This window comes from Neophocaena asiaeorientalis, unplaced genomic scaffold (genome assembly GCF_003031525.2).
Source record: "Neophocaena asiaeorientalis asiaeorientalis breed wild unplaced genomic scaffold, Neophocaena_asiaeorientalis_V1.1 scaffold17, whole genome shotgun sequence".
NCBI lineage: Eukaryota > Metazoa > Chordata > Mammalia > Artiodactyla > Phocoenidae > Neophocaena > Neophocaena asiaeorientalis.
The window spans coordinates 283,987-304,855 of NW_020171802.1; the positions used below are offsets into that span (position 1 = coordinate 283,987).

The 20,869-nt window shown below is 40.8% G+C and overlaps 1 protein-coding gene across 1 annotated transcript in view; it reads left to right on the plus strand.

Annotated features, from left to right (window-relative positions):
- CYP19A1 (cytochrome P450 family 19 subfamily A member 1) overlaps window positions 1-20,869 on the plus strand; it is a 48,140-nt gene that overhangs the window by 23,363 nt on the left and 3,908 nt on the right. The window contains exons 4-8 of the mRNA XM_024741646.1: window positions 11,764-11,918; window positions 14,447-14,623; window positions 17,041-17,155; window positions 19,286-19,400; window positions 20,134-20,296. Of these exons, the coding sequence (XP_024597414.1) occupies window positions 11,764-11,918; window positions 14,447-14,623; window positions 17,041-17,155; window positions 19,286-19,400; window positions 20,134-20,296 (725 nt within the window). The remainder of the gene's footprint in view (window positions 1-11,763; window positions 11,919-14,446; window positions 14,624-17,040; window positions 17,156-19,285; window positions 19,401-20,133; window positions 20,297-20,869) is intronic.

Below are 20,869 nucleotides of genomic sequence, written 5' to 3' on the forward strand. Positions count from 1 at the left end.
ATACAGGTGATTTGGTTCTGACAAAACACACTTGAGGGAGAGGTATTATCTTTTATGCTTTCCTATTTCCTAAGATTTTGGTCTTAGCTGTACAAGTAAGCATCAAAACAAACAAACAAGCAATAATAGCAACAACAACAAAAAACACCTGAGGAAAAAAATTCTGACTGTATCAATTCGCTGATGTGTTTCTAATGCCAGGCTACTCAGAAACTCTGGGAGGATAGACAGCAGATGAAGAAGCCATTCATACTCTGCTCTCCTATTGGTGACTGTGTGCCAGTGTCCTTGCTGAGTGATTTTACATAAATTAGGAACAATATTGCCTATTAAAAGAAATGGTATTCTCCTGCTCCCCATACACTTAATATTTTCCAGATAACTTTAGCAGACTGAATTTACTCCAGGGTTAACAAAATATGCATTGACTAAAGAACTAGCTTTGTGAAATATTAGTTTTCTTACTGATTGATCATGGAAAATGAAGAGTTTATAAGAGAGCACATATCATAGATGTTCAGCTATCTTTGCTAGATTTTTAGCAAAGCTATCTGCCAAAATGTCTCATGAATGAGTTTTTACATTTATAATCCCTGACAGAGATTTACCCACAAACTAAGACTGACCAGGGTGTTTTACTGATTTATTAGAATTGTTTCTTCAGATACACAGACTATTGCCCAGAAGTAAGTGAAGCATTTCTGGAAACTGCATTGATTTTTTTTTCAGGCCATGATGATATACATCATTTCTGAAACTACCATGGTGAACTCAAAGCCCAATTCTTTGAACCAAATACTTGAAAGAAGGGAGCAGGGGAGAAAAAACATGTTATCCTTCCAAATATTTCTACCTATCCAAGAATGTTATTTTCAACCAAACTAATATCTCGGTATTTGCCTGTTTTTTTTTTTCCATTTCACTCAGTTTGGTGGTGTAAAAGTTTGAAGAGTAGCTAAGGCAGACCATGTTACACATCTAACCATAAATAGCTTCAGGTGGAAATGTCATTTCATTGGGTTCACAGTGAAACACCCCAGTGCAGAGGTTCTCAGACAGTGGCCCCCAACCAGCAGCATCCACGTATCTGGGAACTTGTGAGAAATGCCCATTCTTGGGTCCCACCCTGACCCACTAAATAAGAAAATCTGGGGGCGGGGCCCAGCGATCTGTTTCCACGAGCCCTCCAGGTGATTCTGAGGCACACTCCAGTTTCAGATCCACTGCTCTAATGGCAAGGCCAGAGTTACTCTTGGATTTTACTTCTCTTGGTCTATGGAGCTCTGCCTAGCCAAATTTAAGTGAATCTGATATGCTCTCATTTTCAAAATCAACACTTTACTCACTTGTGCAACTGACTAGAGCCTCAAAAATGTTCTGGAACAGATGGCGATCGGGCTTGGAGGACTGGGACACTGCCTTCTGCTCTTTGATCCCCCAGCACAGCAAGTTGCTTTCCAGCCCTCCTCAAGTCAGTGTCTGCCTTCCCTGTCACCGCTTTCCCTCAGATACAGGCAAAGGGACCTGCAGGATATTCATCCAAAAGGATCACGCCTGCAGCTCAGTATCTAGAGCAGCGCTTCTCACCCAGGCTGCACATTAAAGTCACCCAGGGAGCTGTTCAAAACCCCACTGCCCAGGCCACAACCCAACTGTTACAGTCTCTTGATGGGGTAGACCCAGGCATCGGTAGTGTTTAGAGCCCCAGGTGATTCCAATGTGCTGCAGAGCTTGAGGGAGGAGAGAAGGTAAGAAGCTTCTGGGGCAGGGGGCCTTTCCCTGGGGTTGGGGAAACACCTAAGCAGGTTGGAGGGGTTTTGTGTAATCTTCTTACCCCTAAGTGTAGCTCAGGTGCTGGGAGTGCAAGACTAGACCTGGAGGGAAGAATGAAGCACGTGAGAAAGGACCAGAGGACCAGGACAGAAACTGCTCTTAGACACTAGGTACTTAGATCACCAGATAAATTCCCAGGAACCCCAAAGGCAATTCCTGAAACAGGACCCTCGTTACAGCACAGGTGGCATCTGATCACTCTGCTATCTTAGTTAGGGAAGTGACCTTAGCCACCCTGACAGGGTCAGGTGCTGATTCACGCTGAGGACCTGGACAATAACCCGCCCTGCCCTTCCCCCAGCTCTCCCAGTTCTTTCCCTGTTCTGTCCTCATAGGCTTTTCTCTGGTTGGAGTCTGTGTTCTCTATAATTGCCTCCGAGCCGCTCAATTTTGTTGTTAAGGGCTGAGCTCCCTGTGGGAATAGGACATGTTTGTCCCCATCTCCTTCCCTTGTCTGCTCTTCAGGTCCTTCCAGAACTACCGGTACCTCTTGAAAAGACTTCATTGGACCTCAGAAAGCCTTTTCTTTTTCTTTGAATAGTTTGCCAGATTTTTTCTCTTTTGAAAAGTTTGACATCTGTAGTCATTACAACTGTGCTGAGATTATGCCCCAACTTTCAAGTCAGCCGAGTTCTGAAGTCGGGGGAGCTGCAGAACTTCGGGGGGCGGGACGTCAGGCACAAGTGCTGCCGGGATTCTGCCTGAGCAACTGGGCGCTCTGGGGGGAGCTCCACCTGATCGTCTTAAAGTGCGTAAAGTGTGCAAGATTCCCAGGCGGGGATGCTCTAAATTACTGAGGGTCTACAGACGTTACGCATGACACTTTATGTCGTGTGTATGTATTAGTGTTTGTAATAGTATCAAAAAGGAGAATGTGGGTAGCATCCATAAAGGGGAGATAGAACTTAACATGCTAACTGGGGTCAAATTTGCACATCAGTTAGCCATTTATATACTAATTATTGTTATAGTATTTGTATACCTGTTTTAATCATGTATAAATTTACAGGGAATTCATTCATTTATTTTGTAAGCATCCACTATTGAGAATTTATACTAAGCACTGGATGATCCTAATCTATCATAAGTCATTATTGGCTCTCCATTAATTCATTAAATAAATATTTATTAAGAACTTATTATGTACAACAGGTTATCATGAACAAATCAGCCTCAAATCCCTGCCCTTGTAGAGGAATATATTGTTACAGTGTTAATACACCAACAATAACAGGGTAAAACATAGTATAGCAGTAGGGTGAATGACTGTCTTGGTTTACTTGGGACCAGAGGATTTCCCACGTTGTGGGATTTTTAATCTAAAACTCAGATAGACCAGGATGGTTGTCCACACTATTAGCAGGTAGATATGGGCTATACAGAAGATAAGGTGGGTGGAGCAACTTCGGGATGGGGAGAAATCAGGATTCCATTTCAGATATTTTGACTTGACTTGCCTAGTACCGCCAAACGGGAAGTTAAGAAGGAAGGTCAGAAACTAGCAAAGGAGGCTGAGAAGGACAGCCACACAGAGAGGGGAAAACCAGGAGAGTGTGGTGGTCTGAAAGCCAGGCGAGAATGCGTGTCAGGGAGGATGGAATTGTCAACTCTCCAGATAGTGCCACATGACTGGACAGAGATGTGAGCATTGCATTTAGCACCAGGGAGGTCATGGGTGACCTTGATAAGGGCATTGAACACTAGGTCTATAGGCTCTATTCGATTCAGGTTGTTGTGTAATAATACGTTCCTGTTAGTCCTACGCACTTCACATTGCATCACATCAAGAGACCAGGGAAGGTGTTCCCATATTAGAGATACTAAATTTGGTCAGCTTAGGGTGGTTACACTCAGACCTCTCTGTTACAAAGATTCTTTTTCTCTTGCAGTGACCTCAGTATCAAACCTGGGTAAGGATATTAGAGGCCAAAGGACAGGGAAAATGTAGTAAGATTGATGGAGTGTAAGTCACAAGCACAGAACAGGTCTACACAAGGCAAGTGTTTATAAAATTTTGGTACCAAATATTCCATTGATTGTCTCCCTTGTATTCCTAGTACTCATCAATCTTGAATCTGACCACAGGTGTCTGAGTTCTTTAAACTCAGAATGGGAGGGTGGCTTTTTCTTTACCACCTAAGGACTTACTTCCTGGCTACTTTTCATTTTGAAGAGACAATAGGTTTGCCATCGTTGGAGATGTCTTTTGACCTCAGTCACATTTCAAGAAGAATAATGACCCCCAGGGATCAGGCATCTTATACTACCCACTGTTCCTTCTGAGGTTGGGGACTCACACTGTCTCTCCTCAGTGGTAAGAAGTCCTCACTCTCCCAGTCAGTCAGTAAGTCAATGTAACATCTCCCTCACCTGGTGTTACAGGCCGGCCCGCATTGTGGGAAGGAGGTCTCTACTATTCTCCTTAATGTCAGGAGAGCTCTGGGCTGGCATCCCTAGTTCATCACCAACCTTCCCTTCTTCACTTCCAGTTAGATAAAGCCTAATTTTCATAAGTGATCTTGTTTTAAATTGCTTGTTCTTAGTCACACTTGGCTTGCTGTGTATATAACTTCTGTCTTGCCTATTTTGTTCTTTGCCAAGTCAGAGCCTCTATCTCAGGATAACTGAGATGTTGGCGCCCCCTAAAGAACACATCGATTTTAAATGGTAGCTCTTTATTAACTAACATTTAACTTAGTTTAAATTTGGGTTCAAGTTTTTAATTGACCAGTAATTCCTCAAAACATATGGACAGACCAATGTGTTTTATGATATACTCAAAAGCTCTAAAGGTCAGAGCAGAAAAATAGTATTGTTTGTCAACTAATCACTTAAAATGTGTAGATCTGAGTTTGTGAGTAAAGAGTATACAAATTACTTACTTTCTGCTTTAATTATAGAATGAGGTGGTGGAAGGTAAGAAAGCTAGAGGCCTGAAATCTATTAATTAATAAGAATTTCAGTCTTTTGTATAGCATGGTGTTTCCATACAGGACAAAATTTTGGCTAGTTGGTCAAATTAATTCCCTGGAATACAAATAGAAGCATCTGGATTTTTGTTTTTTGCTTTTATAGTTGCTAGGAAGATAAAAACTTGTCCAAAACTTAGGGTAATTTGAATATTATCTGGAATTATATCAAAAGTATATTTGACTTAGTAGAAAGTATTTTGATTTGAAAATAAGATTTTCTTCCTGAAATATATATCAAGTAAATAATTTATTCATATAATAATTCTGTCTTCATTTCACAGAACTGCCATTATTTCAGGGCCTTTCTTTTAAAGTTTAAATGGGAGCTTGGAATCCATCACAAATGTGTGGGTTTGGCTAGTACTTAGCCCACAGCATTATCTACTCAGCCAGAGCTGAGCTCTTTTAGCCCAGGGTCTCCTATGGCAATATGTCCTCACAGGCATTTACTGAACAACCTCATTAAGGCAAAGTCATCCGTTTAGGAGCCAGTTGCAATTTGGATAGAGAGGAGCTAGTGAGAAGATGGCCACCCTAGCCCAGTGCAAGAACAGTTATGTAGGTTATAGTAGCTACTCCCCATCTTTGAGGGTTATGTGTTCAGAAGACACCCATAGTAGGAGAATTTGCAGTTGAGAAACAGAATTTTAGTACAGAAGTGGCGAGGAAGAACTAAAGTTGTAGTGAACACACGAAAACGTGTACAATATTTACTTCACCAAAATAAGGGAAAAAATAACAACTAAAATAAAGCTAACACCAGAAATATGTTATGCATCTTGAATTTGCACAGTTGAGCACTGTGCAATTCCTTCCATCTTCTATCCCCTGCACACCAGATTCTCCCTCATTTGCAGTTATCAAAAAGATATTTATAAATATATTTTACTTTCCTGCTATAATATACATATTTTCTGTTTATTCCTCTGCCCAAATGTTTGGTTCCTTTCTGATGTCATGATTTGTGTCTCTGAACTGCACTCTGGCCTTGGAGACATGGGATAATGGGTAATCCTCATGTGGGAAAGTTCTGGAAGATCTATTTTAACTTCCCTAGCAGACCTAAGCAGGTTAGCTCTCGAGCCTCGAAGTTAATCACTTTAGCTCTGCCTATGGCAGCTCCTCACCAGAGCATACAGGATGGGCAACTTTTATATACTTTCTGGCTCCTGCCCTGTAAACATGGCCAAAACACAGACTAATGCATTGGCTTTCTTCATTCATGTCTCCTGTAGCTGCACTGCAGAAAACCTCTACTCCTTCTCTGCTCTCCACTCTTTTTATTTCCCAAACTCCACTTCCTTTTTCTGATTATCTCCAAGAAAAATGCCTATCAATTTAAAGCTACTCGAGTGGAAATTTTTTGAAGTTGCCGAACTGCCATGCTTACATGTTACTAAGGGGAATTTGCACTTGGCCATGTGGTCCATGTATAAACACTGTAATCTGAAGAGCCTGTTGTCCTGCCCCACAGAGGAGTCTGGATAACGTGCTTGGAACAGCTTTGCCAGCATGGGGAGGTGGAGGGTGATACATGAGACCTTGTCTGTGCCTGAGCACAAACCCTGTGGTCCTATTGTCTACTCAGCAGCAGAGTCAGTCGAGGGCCCCACACCTCAGAGGTGGCATTACCAGGGTCATAGGTAAAAAGGCTGGAACTTGGAGGGAGGTGGCTGAGACATGACTTCTCTTTCCTCCCTCCCTCACCATATCTAGGTGCCCCTGTGGGTAAGGATTTTGGGGTGGCTGTCTGCACCTCCTTCTGCCCTGGTCTGTCTGCCGTGTATCCTCACTGAACTGACTTTCCTCGTTACCTTTAGATAATCTCGTTTGATTTCTCCAAGGGGTGTTTGGTGTTCAGTCTTCGCCTATAATACAAACAACTGGCACTTATGAAAAAAATGGACATACAAACACCACATGTCCTGCTTATATCTTCCTATGCTCTGATAAACTCCATCCCGTCTGTGTTCATACCCCCTCCATCTCACTCATCATAAGGAGGGTCAACCACATAGCTTATTAAGAAGGACATTTTGGACTTCCAGCTTCCTGAGCAGTGCTCATCATGGTCACAGACACCACTTAGCCCTCACCCAGGTAGCCTGCTTCTGTCTAGGCCCTGCATGAACCTTTTCCAACCTCAGCCCCTTTCCACAGGAAATGCAGTCACCTGCAGAATTTCTTAATTTTTCTCTTGGTAGATGAAAATTAGTTTATACCACCCACACTTGATTCTTAACTTCATGAGTTCCCAACAGACATTCTTTTCTTCTAAAGTCCCTCTTTTACTGAGCAGTGAATGAGGAGTCTCTCTCCTCCCCAAATCCTCATAAACATAGGTTCATCTCAGCTGTTTCCTCTCAAGCCTTCCCTGTGCTGCTTGCATCCACTATCTAATAAACCCACCCCACCTTTTATCCTGAAGAGAATAACTATCCATTTATGCTTTCAATTATTTTTAAATATTATTCATTAATTTTATTCAGGGCATATTTATCACATATGTACATTGGCAGATCTAATAAAAGTAAGCAAAATAAACAATGTGAAATCAGGGGCTTTTATAATTATTAGCATTTTTACATTTTATAGTAGCTTATAATATAGGTGTTATTATTTGTGTCAGTATTGAAAATAAAGGGAATAAATGTTTTCCCCAATGTCATATATATGGTAACTATTGAGGTCAGGATGCAGACCCATACCTTTTGGGGGTGTTTTTGAGTTTAGTCTTTTTAAAATTTTTTATTGAAGTAGAGTTGACTTACAATGTTTTGTTAGCTTCAGGTGTACAGCACAGTGATTTAGTTATATACATATATATATATATATATATATAAATACACACACACGTTTTCAGATTCTTTTTCCTTATAGGTTATTACAAAATATTGAGTATAGTTCCCCATGCTATACGGTAAGTCCTTGATGGCTATCTATCTCATATACAGTAGTGTGTATATATTAATCTCAACCCCCTTTCGCCTTTGGTAACTGTATGTTTGTTTTCTATGTCTGTATCTTTCTGTTTTGTAAATAAGTTCATTTGTATCCTTTTTTTTTAGATTCCACATATAAGAGATATCATATATTTTTGTTTGACTTACTTCACTTACTATGATAATCTCTAGCTCCATCCATGTTGATGCAAATGGCATTATTTCATTCTTTTTAATGGCTGAGTAATATTCCATTGCATATATGTACCACATCTTCTTTAACCATTCATCTGACGATGGACATTTAGATTGCTTCCATGTCTTGGCTACTGTAAATAGTGCTGCTGTGAAAACTGGGGTGCATGTATCTTTTCCAATTATAGTTTTCTCTGGACATATGTCCAGGAGTGGGATTGCTGGATCATATGATAACTCGATTTTTAGGTTTTAAAGGAAACTCCATACTGTTTTCCATAGTGGCTGCACCAATTTACACTCCCACCAACAGTGTAGGAGGGTTCCTTTTCCTCCACACCTTCTCCAGCATTTGTTATTTGCAGACTTTTTAATGATGGCCATTCTGACTGGTGTGAGGTGATACCTCATTGAAGTTTTGATTTGCAGTTCTCTAATAATTAGCAATGTTGAGCATTTTTTCATGTGCCTGTTGGTCATCTGTATGTCTTCTTTGGAGAAATGTCAATTTAGCTCATCTGCCCATTTTTTGATTGGTTTTTTTAAATTGAATTGTATGAGCTGTTTGTATATTTTGTAAATTAATCCCTTGTCAGTCGCATCATTTGCAAATATTATCTCCCATTCTGTAGGTTGTCTTTTTGTTTTGTTTATGGTTTCCTTTTCTGTGCAAAAGCTTTTAAGTTCAATTAGGTCCCGTTTATTTTTTTTAATTTATTTACATTTTAAAATTTTTGGCTGCTTTGGGTCTTTGTTGCTGCGCGTGGGCTTTCTCTAGTTGGGGCGAGCAGGGGCTACTCTTCATTGCTGTGTGCAGGCTTCTCATTGCGGTGGTTTCTCTTGTTGCAGAGCATGGGCTCTAAGCATGTGGGCTTCCGTATTTGCAGCACACGAGCTCAGTAGTTGTCACTTGCAGGCTATAGGCGTGCAAGCTCAGTAGTTGTGGCGCACAGGCTTAGTTGCTCCGTGGCATGTGGTATCTTCCCAGACCAAGGCTCGAACCCATGTCCCTTGCATTGGCAGGTGGATTCTTAACCACTGTGCCACCAGGGAAGTCTGGTCCCATTTATTTTTGTTTTTATTTCCATTAATCTAGGAGACATATCTAAAAAGATATTGCTGCAATTTACGTCAAAGAGTGACCTCCCTGTGTCTCCCTCTAGGAGTTTTATAGTATCCGGTCATACATTTAGGTATTTAATCCATTTTGAGTTTATTTTTGTATATGGTGTTAGAGAATGTTTTAATTTCATTCTTCTACATATAGCTGTCCAGTTTTCCCAGCACCACTTATTGAAGAGACTGTCTTTTCTCCATTGTATACTCTTGCCTCCTTTCTCATAGATTAATTGACCATAGGTACGTGGGTTTATTTCTGGGCTTTCTATCCTGTTCCATTGATCTATATTATTGTTTTTGTACCAGTACCATACTATTTTGATTACTGTTAACTCTGCAGTATAAACTGAAGTCAGGGAGCCTGATTCCTCCAGCTCCGTTTTCCTTTCTTAAGATTGCTTTGGCTATTCAGGGTCTTTTGTGTTTCCACACAAATTTAAATTGTTTTCATTCTAGTTCTGTGAAAAATGCCATTGATAATTTGCCATTGCAATGAATCTGTAGATTGCCTTGGGTAGTATAGTCATTTTAACAATATTGATTCTTCCAGTCCAAGAACACAGCATATCTTTCCATCCATTTGTGTCGTCTTCAATTTCTTTCATCAGTGTCAGTGTCTTAATAGTTTTCAGAGTACAGATCTTCTGCCTCCTTAGGTAGGTTTATTCCAGGTATTTTATTCTTATTGATGTGATGGTAAATGACTTTTTTCCTTAATTTCTTTTTCTGATCTTTCGTTGTTTGTGTATTTTTGCAATATCTACAAATCAATCAGTGTGACATACACACTAACAAACTGAAGAATAAAAATCATATGATCGGCTTCCCTGGTGGTGCAGTGGTTAAGAATCCACCTGCCAATGCAGGGGACATGGGTTCGAGCCCTGGTCTCGGAAGATCCCACATGCCGCGGAGCAACTAAGCCCGTATGCCACAACTACTGAGCCTGTGCTCTATAGCCCAAGAGCCACAACTCCTGAAGCCTGCACAACTAGACCCTGTGCTCCACGACAAGGAAGCCACCGCAATGAGAAGCCTGCGCACCACAACAAAGAGTAGCCCCTGCTCGCCGCAACTAGAGAAAGCCCGCGCAGAGCAATGAAGACCCAACACAGCCAAAAATAAATAAAAATAAAATAAATAAAACATTTAAAAAAGTATTAAAAAATCATATGATCATCTCAATAGATGCAGAAAAAGTATTTGATAAAAATTAACATCCATTTATGAAAAAAACTCATCAGAAAGTGGGCACAGAGGGAACCTACCTCAACATAATAAAGGCCATATATGATAAACACAAAGCTAACATCATACTCAATGGTGAAAAGCTGAAAGCATTTCCTCTAAGATCAGGAACAAGACAAGGATGCCCACTCACCACTTTTATTCCACAAAGTTGTGGAAATCCTAGCCACAGCAATCGAAGAAGGAAAAGAAATAAAAGGAATACAAACTGGAAAGAAGTAAAACCGTTACTGTTTGCAGATGACATGATACTATACATAGAAAACCCTATCCTTTCAATTATCCAAATTATCCACTCTTCCTTCAAATGCCGTAGCCTTACTTATAAGCAGTCTTAATAAAACATCTTCACACCAAAGTGAGCTCCTCTGCAGAAGAATTCTGTACCACTGTCCTAAGAAGACAATATTCTCTTCAAACATAGAGGCCCCATGACGTCTTCAGCTAGGATTTTACAACATGTTATAATGCTCATTGCCTTATCGTGCCCCAATCAGAGTAGGATTTGGGGCAGGAAGCAAGACCTGAAGGAGGACATGGGTGGGGAGGGACTGCCTGCTCCTTCCTAGCTGCTCTGAAGACCCAGCTCAGGCCTTAAGAGCCAGGCCTGGGGGTGGGAATAGAGGGCAGAGCAGTGGAAAAGGAACCAGGAAGTTCAAGGAAGCCTGGGTTCCTGGCAAGGTCCCAGGGTTGCCACAGCAAGGGCTATCTAATGGCTCAGCGTGTCCTATGTCCTGGGAGAACTCTGTGACCCTGGAGACCTTGATGAATCATGATGGACGCAGAGCCCCAAGACAGCTGCTGTCACCACCACAGAGAGCCTTCCAGGCCCAGCCCAGCCAGCCAAGCCAAGGGCCAGAGGTGCCCAGGAGATATCATTCAGTCCTAGAATGATACTCCCCTGGAGGGGCCAGGCCTGATTAGGGCCTCTGGGGGACGGGTGGTACAAGGCAGAACTGCTGCTTCCAAAACTAAAGAGGTAAGACTTCAGTTATTCCAGCAACTTCCTATTATGAGGCTCACTTCTGCATGGGGAGCACTGTCTAGAGAGGGACTGCTTGGAGGCTGGAGGCTCTCAGGAATATGGTGGTGTGGAGGGTTCAGTTTCTTACAGGCTTGCAGCTCTGACCACAGTAGTGGGTAATATTTTTGAGACTAGGAGTTAAAAAGAAGGGGAAATAATGAATAACTGTGTGTGTGTGTGTGTGTGTGTGCATGTGTGTGAGTATTGATCTTTAGTGATGCTCAAACAGGGAGCTAGTAGGTAGAAATGTTTCAACTGCCGAAGGAGGTTCTTGTGCTAACACAGGTGCTTATTTAATCTGAACACTAGAATTTATGCATTTTGTCAAGATCAACATGCATTTGCTATGAGAGCCAAGTGGTAGTCAAACTCATTACCGTGAGTTCTCTGGACCCTTAAAAATCAACACCAAGGTTTGCTTTCTCTGCAGGTCTTCGAGTATGTTCCACATAATGAAGCACAGTCACTACACATCCCGATTCGGCAGCAAACTTGGGTTGCAGTGCATCGGCATGCATGAGAAAGGCATCATATTTAACAATAATCCAGCACTCTGGAAAGCCGTTCGACCTTTCTTTACAAAAGGTATTCAGGTGCTGGGTATAGTCTGCTCTTCTGTCTATGAATATGCCTGTCTTAAAATCATTTTTAACTTCTGCTCCTTCACAATTTTGAAATAATAAGAGCTAACATTCATTATACATGTACTACATAGTAGGCACTGTTTTAAACACTTGATACTTTAATGCCACAGCAACCCCGTGTGGTGAATACTCTTATCACTTACATTTTACAAATGAGAAAACTGAGGGATAAAGAGGTTAAGTACCTTACCCAATTTCTACCATTAGTAAATGGTAGCAAAGAAGACAACCCCAGAACCCACATATTTAACCACTTCAATTTTGTTCTTTCTGTTTTTACATCCATTTCATGGATGTAAAAAAGAATTAGCACTCTATATACTTAAGGTCACTTCAATTAGTGTGCATGTCAGTTAGTGTGTCAGCCATATCCTTGATTTACCATAGCCAACATGTTTGCTGAATCATTGGCTGACTTCCCTATGTTTTAACAGAAAGCAATTTGCAAATAAATTAGAGAATTTTAGAACTAGAAGGGCTGTATATGTCATCTCTTTCAGCCTCTGAGTTTTATACTTAAGGAAGTACATTTCTAGAGAGCTTGTGATTTTTCCCCCAGGCAACATAGCCAGATATAGATGAACAGAAACTGGACCCCAAACTTCCTTATCTAGTGATTTCCCTCTTTACTATATGCTGCTGGAATGGAAGCCTTTGGGAAATAATCATGACCAATCTTTGACATTAACATCAGAGAAGATGGTCATGTACTAGAAACCTTATCATTGATGGAATCTGGCACTAGATGGGTTGTAGGTCTGACCAGGGACCATGGATATTCTTCCCTCCAGCCAGCCTCTGTAGTGAACCTAGATGCCTCCTGTGTGGCTGCCGAGACGGGGAAAAACTACGCCTGTCCCAGTCTAGTGGTGATCCCCCTCCACAGAGCTGCCCATCACCAAGACTCAGCACAACTCTGGCACAGATTCCACTACCTTAGTTTCCAATTGCTGCTTAACAAATTGACACAGACTTAGTGGCTTCAAACCACACATTCATTACCTTACAGTTTGATGGGTCAAAAGTCTGACATGGGTCTCATGGGGTGAAAATCAAGGCCCTGATATGGCTGTGTTCCTTTCTGGAGGCTCTAGGGAGAAAGTGTTTCCTTGGCTTTTCCAGCTTCTAGAGGCTGCCCACATTCCTTGGCCTGTGAGCCTTTCAGGGATATTACGTTCTGTTTATATGTTTGAAATGTGGCTTCAAGCTCTTGAACATAGAGGCAAATCATACATCAGCCTGGGAGTGATAATCAAAGCCATCCCTTCCATGCAAAGGATTGATTCATGAAGGAATCATCTGTCCCACTTCTGGATGTAACAGTCACCCAGGAAACAGCATCCCTACCTCTCATATCTCCAAGTCCTTCCTAAAGTCAGAAAGTATGCTGCCAGCCCAAACTTCTTTTTTATACGTGTGGAAATGCTTAGACTCTAGGACAACTCACCAGGTCTCCTTTCTTATTTGCAAAGTGTGACATCAGGGGCTTCTGCAGCACAGTTGATTTGTTTTGTTGGAGGATCCTAACAGCAAGTCTGAATAATAAAAGACATTAAAAAACTAATTACTCCTAAAGAAAACTTAAACTTAGAACAAGGAGAAAAAGGATTTTAAGAGTTAACCCTCATGTTAGACCACCTACCATCATGACTCACTAGTGCAAAGACGGTCAGGAGGAGAGCAAAGTAAGAGATCAGAGCCAGTTCACTCTACCGGGTTTCATTCATTCATTCCTCTATTTGACAAATACATAATATATCGAGAGCTACCACGTACTACAGACTCAAAGTACAACGCTAACAGGTTGTCACTGCCCTAAAAGAGTTCCCAGTCCTGTGAGGAAGACTGCTCAAACAACAAAGATTTGTTTTGCTGTTAGGACACTGACTGAGTACAATAAATCTGGATATAGATTGAAGAGAAACTGATATTAAAAGAAGGGTATGTTTGGTAATTTAGAAGACTAGCATTTTACACATATGACCTATAATTAAACAGGAAGCACCTTAGATCAAAAAGGTAAGATCCAATTTGAATAGTTCTATAGCAATATTCTACCACCCACTGAAACATAAAATATTACCCTGACCAAATCCAAACTGTCTTTAGAGGGAAAGGTATATAATAAATATGGAAAATCACTGATTGGTGATTTATGATCATAAGTACTAAATATTTCATTTGTAATCTCACAAATGATATGTCATCATATGAAGAAAAGTTCAGTTTTGAATAGTTTGTTTTAAAAATATTTATTTATTCATTCATTCATTCATTTTTAACCATAAATGTGATAACCTGCTATAGAGAAAAATAAAAGAATACAGAAAAAGTATAAAGAATAATATGAAAATCTCCACCCATAATAAAAATGTGGACAATTAAGCTTCAAACACAAAATGCCAAAATTGCCTGATAGTTTGTGTGCCCTGGAGTTGGAGGCGGCTCACTCTGACGTGTACCCTTCAGCTTTGTCTGGCCCCGGCCTGGTGCGCATGGTGACCGTCTGTGCTGATTCCATCACCAAGCATCTGGACAGGCTGGAGGAGGTCCGCAACGAGTCGGGCTATGTGGATGTGTTGACCCTCATGCGGCGCATCATGCTGGACACCTCTAACAAGCTCTTCCTGGGGATCCCCTTGGACGGTACTGAAATTTTCATTCTTGTGACTTGACATTGGGCCCTTTATTAAACAGGGCATGAGAAGGATAACAGACTCAAGTAAAGATATGCTCTTTTGTACACTGCTCTTCTTTAAACCTTTCTAAGTATTCCTAAAAATTGTTCCTGGTATGTCTGCCTTGTTCACTTATATGATCATAAATATCTATAGCAGGGGCCATCTTCTATTTCATTTGTATCTATCTCGCCTCATTGCTCTAGGAAATAGGATTCTACCCACAGCTGAAACTTAACAGATGTGATCATTTGATTTGGTCATAAATATATCCTACCACCAAACCTATGTATTTAACCATTACCAACCATTCTTTTGGGCATGATATATACATATACACATGTATATATGTATGTATGTGTGTGTGTATATATATATATATATATACACACACACACACACACATACACAAACACATATACACATTCTATCTATCTATCTACACATACATATAAGTGCACATTCATGCCTCTCCCTCAAAGCTACTAGGTATGAAAACTTTGACTCTATCTATACAGTGATAAGGGTACAGAGGCTGCTGGAAATGATGATGATAACTAACATTAATTTAGTGTCTACTATGTGCCAAGCAGTATAAAAAGTTGCTTCACATAAACTTTGTCACTTAGCATTTATAACAATCCTGGCAAGATGTCTCACTTAAGAAACTGCTTTCCTCACTATATTACAGAAACAAATATTAAACACATACAACTCGACGGCCAACAAAAGAACAAACAATAGTCATGTGGATCCACTAAATTCTGCTGCTGTCAGCTTAATGTAATTTCTCCTAACTTGATTTCTAGCAGTGTTCATTGATTCATACATTCATTCAACTAATATTTATTGATTGCCTATTTCATGCCAGGCTTAGGTTCTGGAGATAGACTAGCTGGACAAGACGAAGTCCTTGCCTTCAAAGAGTTTACATCCTAGTGGGTACATGGACAGTAAAAAACTATCTATCTAATAATATATTAGGCTATGATAAGTGCCTTAAAAAAAAAAACAAAGCAGGGTAAAGGGCTAGAAAGTGAAGGGGGAGGTCAGTGGGAGGCTGAAGCTCTTGTGGAGAGAAAGGGTGGTCAGGAAGGCCTCTGTGGAGAGGATGTCTGAAAATAGCCCAGATGAAGTGTGACGATGAGCCACGTGCAGATCTGAAGGAAGAACATCACAGGCACAAGAACAAGGCACGAGTTTCACACTTGCCCAAACCAGCTGAGCTATCACACCTGCTCCCTGATTGACCACATTTGGACAAGCAGACAAGCAATAAGCCCTCCCTTTCTCTGCTCCACTCTCCTCGCCTCATCTCCCCGGATCTTTAATGATTCCTTACCAGAGTCATAGGAACCCCATCTGATTGACATTAGGATGGGAGCCCCATTCACTCTGAAAGTCACAGCCTCTTGCCTTATCCCCTTTCACACAGGGACTCTGAAAGTCCTGTTGGCCTGTTCCACGTACATCTCTCCTAAGATATGACAGGTACCTATTTCAGAAGTCCCTGCTCTTTGGTTCCCCACTAGCTTTGATTCTTAGGAGGGATCAAGTAAAGGGAATTGTACAGCTCTCTGTTAACTTATGGATGCAGATTGCGGTCTAAGAACCTTCATAACCCATACAGACTTATGTGTATTTCCCTCTGCTCACCGGGTTCTTGTTAAACTCTCATTTGGCCTGAGGGACTCAGTGCACCGAAGAGGAAAGGACATGGCCCTGAGGTCAGACAGAATCGAGCTCCAGCCTAGGGACTTCCTGCCACTCTGGCTGTATGATGTTGGGCAAGCTTCTTCATTTCTATGAACTGCAGTTTCTGCATCTTCATGTCTCTTCCCTTCTCTTGTGTATAATTTGAAAACAACAGGGGTTTTCTTTTTTCTAGTATTCAATTTAATTCAAGAACATCCGTTAAGATCTGACTGGGCACAAGACTCAGGACAAGGCACTGAAGATTCCAAGATGGATTCCACCCTCTGAACCGAAATATAAACAACAGAGTGGGGAGGCTTTTTGCCTGTCCAGGCACCAGAATTGAGGCCATAACAGCATTAATTACTTATTTCAAACGGTCAGGTAAACAGAAGGTGTTGGCAGCTCAGCCAAGGAGAAGCGTGTGAGATTCTAGGCTGTGTCTCTAGTACAAACATGAAAACTGGCAAATCTCTGGTTAACGTGGCCAATTTAGATGCCAAGCAGAATAAATTAATGTTGATTTGTTTAGTGGCATTCCCCTGGCTGAAACACCCAGTGAAGGTGGAACCTTGATCTGCTTAGAGTCCCAGATGGTAGGAGAGTCTACAGGGGATCTTCTCTGAGCAGTGTACCATTCTTGGGCTCACATTTTTGCTCATCTGTTCTGATCTTTTTCTGTTTTTCCAGAAAGGGCCATCGTGGTTAAAATCCAGGGTTATTTTGATGCATGGCAAGCTCTCCTTCTCAAACCAGACATCTTCTTTAAGATTTCCTGGCTACGCAGAAAGTATGAAAAGTCTGTGTAAGTAACATATTTTGGAATATTTATTGCTGAGATTGGATTGATCTGTGTTGTGTCTTAGTTACTGCTGGCCTCTTCAGCAAGCTTTCTCCTCTCCGGACCGCAAGGGAGCTGTTAAGTTGCCGGTGAAGCACTTCTTACAGCAATTCGGCAGCATGTGGCCAGACCACAGAGGAAAGGAAGACTTTGGCCCAGGGCAGTTTTCCCCTAGGAGGCTGAGAGCTCCATCTCTGGAACTAGGACACTGCTGTGTATTTTGAGTTGAAGAGAAGGGTTGGCTGAACCTATCCTTATGATTAGTCAAAATTCTCTTTGCATGTCTGGAAAAATGGAAACATAAATCATTTTATTGTTGTGTTGCTTCTGAATGAATTTAACTTAATTCGTCAGAATTGACAGTAGTTGCAAGAGAATTTTTTCATGATGAACTTTTTTAAGATGTGTTGTTTGTTTAGTTATGCATCTTATATCTTGGGGGATACTAAAACTGTCATTAAATGGTTTTGCTTTGGTGTCAGACTAGTCTAGCAGAAGACTAGACAAATGCCCAATGGCCTATTGGATAATCAGTGGGTTTTTAGAGTGTTGTTTCCAGCCACTGTACTTGCCACCTCTAACCGCCAGTGGAAAGCACAGAGGATCTAAAGGTAGACAGACCTGGTTTGTATCCTATCTCTACCACTTAGTAACCAAACGTCCTTGGGAAGTTCTCTGAAATAAAATATAACATACCCTCCGTGGTGGCAATACAGGTTAATGAGATCCTCTATGTAGGGCAACCAGCACAAAGCATGACACATAGTAGGCAGTAAACATGTTAGTTTTCCCCACCCCTCTGTTCATATCTTTCCCAGATGTCCCTGACTATCTTAAATTCTCCCCCAAAGTTCCCAAAGTTGTTTGAAGAGCTAACTTCATCCTGTTTGCGTGTTTTGAAATTCAGTAATATTAGTCTCCAGGACGTCAGCTTGATGTTGCTTTATGTATTTCAAGCAGATGATGAGTATTAGGTGGATGATTTGGACACCTGGTCCTTTACACATTTCTCTTTCTTTCTCCCAGAGCTTATTGTGATTTGAATCGATAAGATAAATGGTTCATCTCTTCACTGCTGTCAGAATTTGTGGTCGTCTAAAGAGTCTTATTGGTCCACAGTTAAACTTGGTCATTAGTTTAGCTTCTGTATGGTCAGCAGGCCCATAGAAACTTACTGCATGAGACTGTATAACAGTTTCTCTTTGGTTTCTTTAAAATTATCTTAGCAACTTTCCTCTCTCTGTAACATTTGCCAATGGTTAGTGAACTAGGTAATATCTCCTATGACCTAAAGCAGTAAAGACCTAGAGAAATTCTTTTGCAATATCCTTGCAATGTGCCAATACTTTTTTGTTAAGGTATGAATGACATTTAAAATTATACTAGTTTCGGTTGTACAACATGATTCAATATTTGTATCAATATATTCTGAAAAATGATCATCACAAAAGTCTATTAACATCTGTCACCATACATAGTTACAAAACTTTTTCTTGTGATGAGAACTTTTAAGATCTATCTTAGCAACTTTCAAATATGCAACACAATATTATGAACTATAGTCACCATACTGTACATTACATCCCCATGACTTATTATTAAAGCCAGAAGTTTGTACCTTTTGATAATCCCCATCACCAATTTCGCTCCCACCCCCAACTTCTTGCCTTGGTAAACAACAATCTGTTCCATGTATCTATGATTTTGCACTTTTTTAAAGATTCCACATGTGAGAAAGATTCCACATACAAGTGAGAAAGACAGTATGCATCTTTCTCTATCATGCCAATACTTTAAAAAATATATTGGATCTAGCCTTTTGGTAACAGTTTTTAACCTTTAACTATAGGTTACAGCCTTGATTTTGCTACCAGTACCTAGACATGTTGGCTAACTCCGGTTCCTTAATATGAAGTGTAATGTATACGTAATTTATGGATATTTGCAAAGAATTAAGTATAAATTCAGTTATTCATGAGAACTAATGGCTTCAATTTAAATAGATTGTTTTATTTAAACAAATGGCAAATGAATCCATTTTTTTAGCTGTCTTAACTGAGTACAAGTAGATTATATTTTTACTTTTATTTCCAGCAAGGATTTGAAAGATGCCATGGAAATTCTGATAGAAGAAAAAAGACAGAGGATTTCAACAGCAGAGAAACTGGAAGACTGTATGGATTTTGCCACTGAGTTGATTTTTGCCGAGGTACAGACCTGCACTAATCATAATTCCCACACAACATACATGTATGACTGTGTATAGGTGTCTTAAAATTTCCTCTTGTTAATTGTTGCATGTTTCTGTTTTTAAATATTTGGTTTAGTATTTCTTTTTTAAAAAAATTTATTTATTTATGGCTATGTTGGGTCTTCGTTTCTGGGCGGGGGCTTTCTCTAGCTGTGGCAAGCAGGGGCCACTCTTCATCACGGTGCGCGGGCCTCTCACTATCGCGGCCTCTTGTTGCGGAGCACAGGCTCCAAACACACAGGCTCAGTAATTGTGCCTCACGGGCCCAGTTGCTCCACGGCATGTGGGATCTTCCCAGACCAGGGCTCGAACCCGTGGCCCCTGCATTGGCAGACAGATTCTCAACCACTGCGCCACCAGGGAAGCCCTTGGTTTAGTATTTCTATAATGCCCAACCCAAACTGCCCACTATCAGACAATCAGATTAGACTGAACTTTAAGATTTAAATTTCTGTGTCTGCACAATATAAAATATGAAAACAGGGGAGTGCAAAGACACTAAATACATAGATAAATGTCTAAATTGTTCAGCTTTGAGCTGAAGATTATTAATGAAAATGTCCATTGTCAATTCCAGAGACTTGTTATTTCTGTAATTTCATTTTGTTGAGGTCTGTTGATCCTTGAGTGCCACCCGCCCTCCTGTTTTGAACCTTTCACTTTTCCAATGTTTCTCATTTCAATTGTTCAGAAACGTGGTGACCTGACAAAAGAGAATGTGGACCAGTGCATATTGGAAATGCTGATCGCAGCGCCAGACACCATGTCCGTCTCTGTGTTCTTCATGCTGTTTCTCATTGCAAAGCACCCCCAGGTTGAAGAGGCAATAATGAAGGAAATCCAGACTGTTGTTGGTAAGAATTTATCAAGCAAACAAAAGAGATTAGAAAACAATTCCTTCTGAGTATCAGCTTCTAGGTCCTAAAAATCTTATGTCAAAATCTTTATTAGAATCACCCAGAGAACAATAGAGCAGTTCACTGTGTCATATTTTCATTATGCCAGACAGGTTTCTGTGTAAAAACACACGCTCATTGAAAAAATTCAAATAATAGATGTATAAGGCAGAAAGTAGTATCTCCTGATCCCTTCCACTCTCCTTCCCATTCCCCAGGGGGAATCACTGTTAATATTTTGATGTGTATTCTTCAAGGTCTTTTTTGATGGGCACATAAACACATATATGCGGGGTTTTTTTAACATCTTTATTGGAGTATAATTGCTTTACAATGGTGTGTTAGTTTCTGCTTTATAACAAAGTGATTCAGTTATACATATACATATGTTCAGTTTCTGGGTTTCAAGCAGCCCGTTCTTCCAGGTGGTGGCAGAGGGAGGAGGAAAGGGTGATGATAGCAGAGGCAGGGGAGCGATCAGTTTCCCTCCCCCACCCTCTCCTCCTCCTCTGCAGGAGAGCCTCCAGGTCC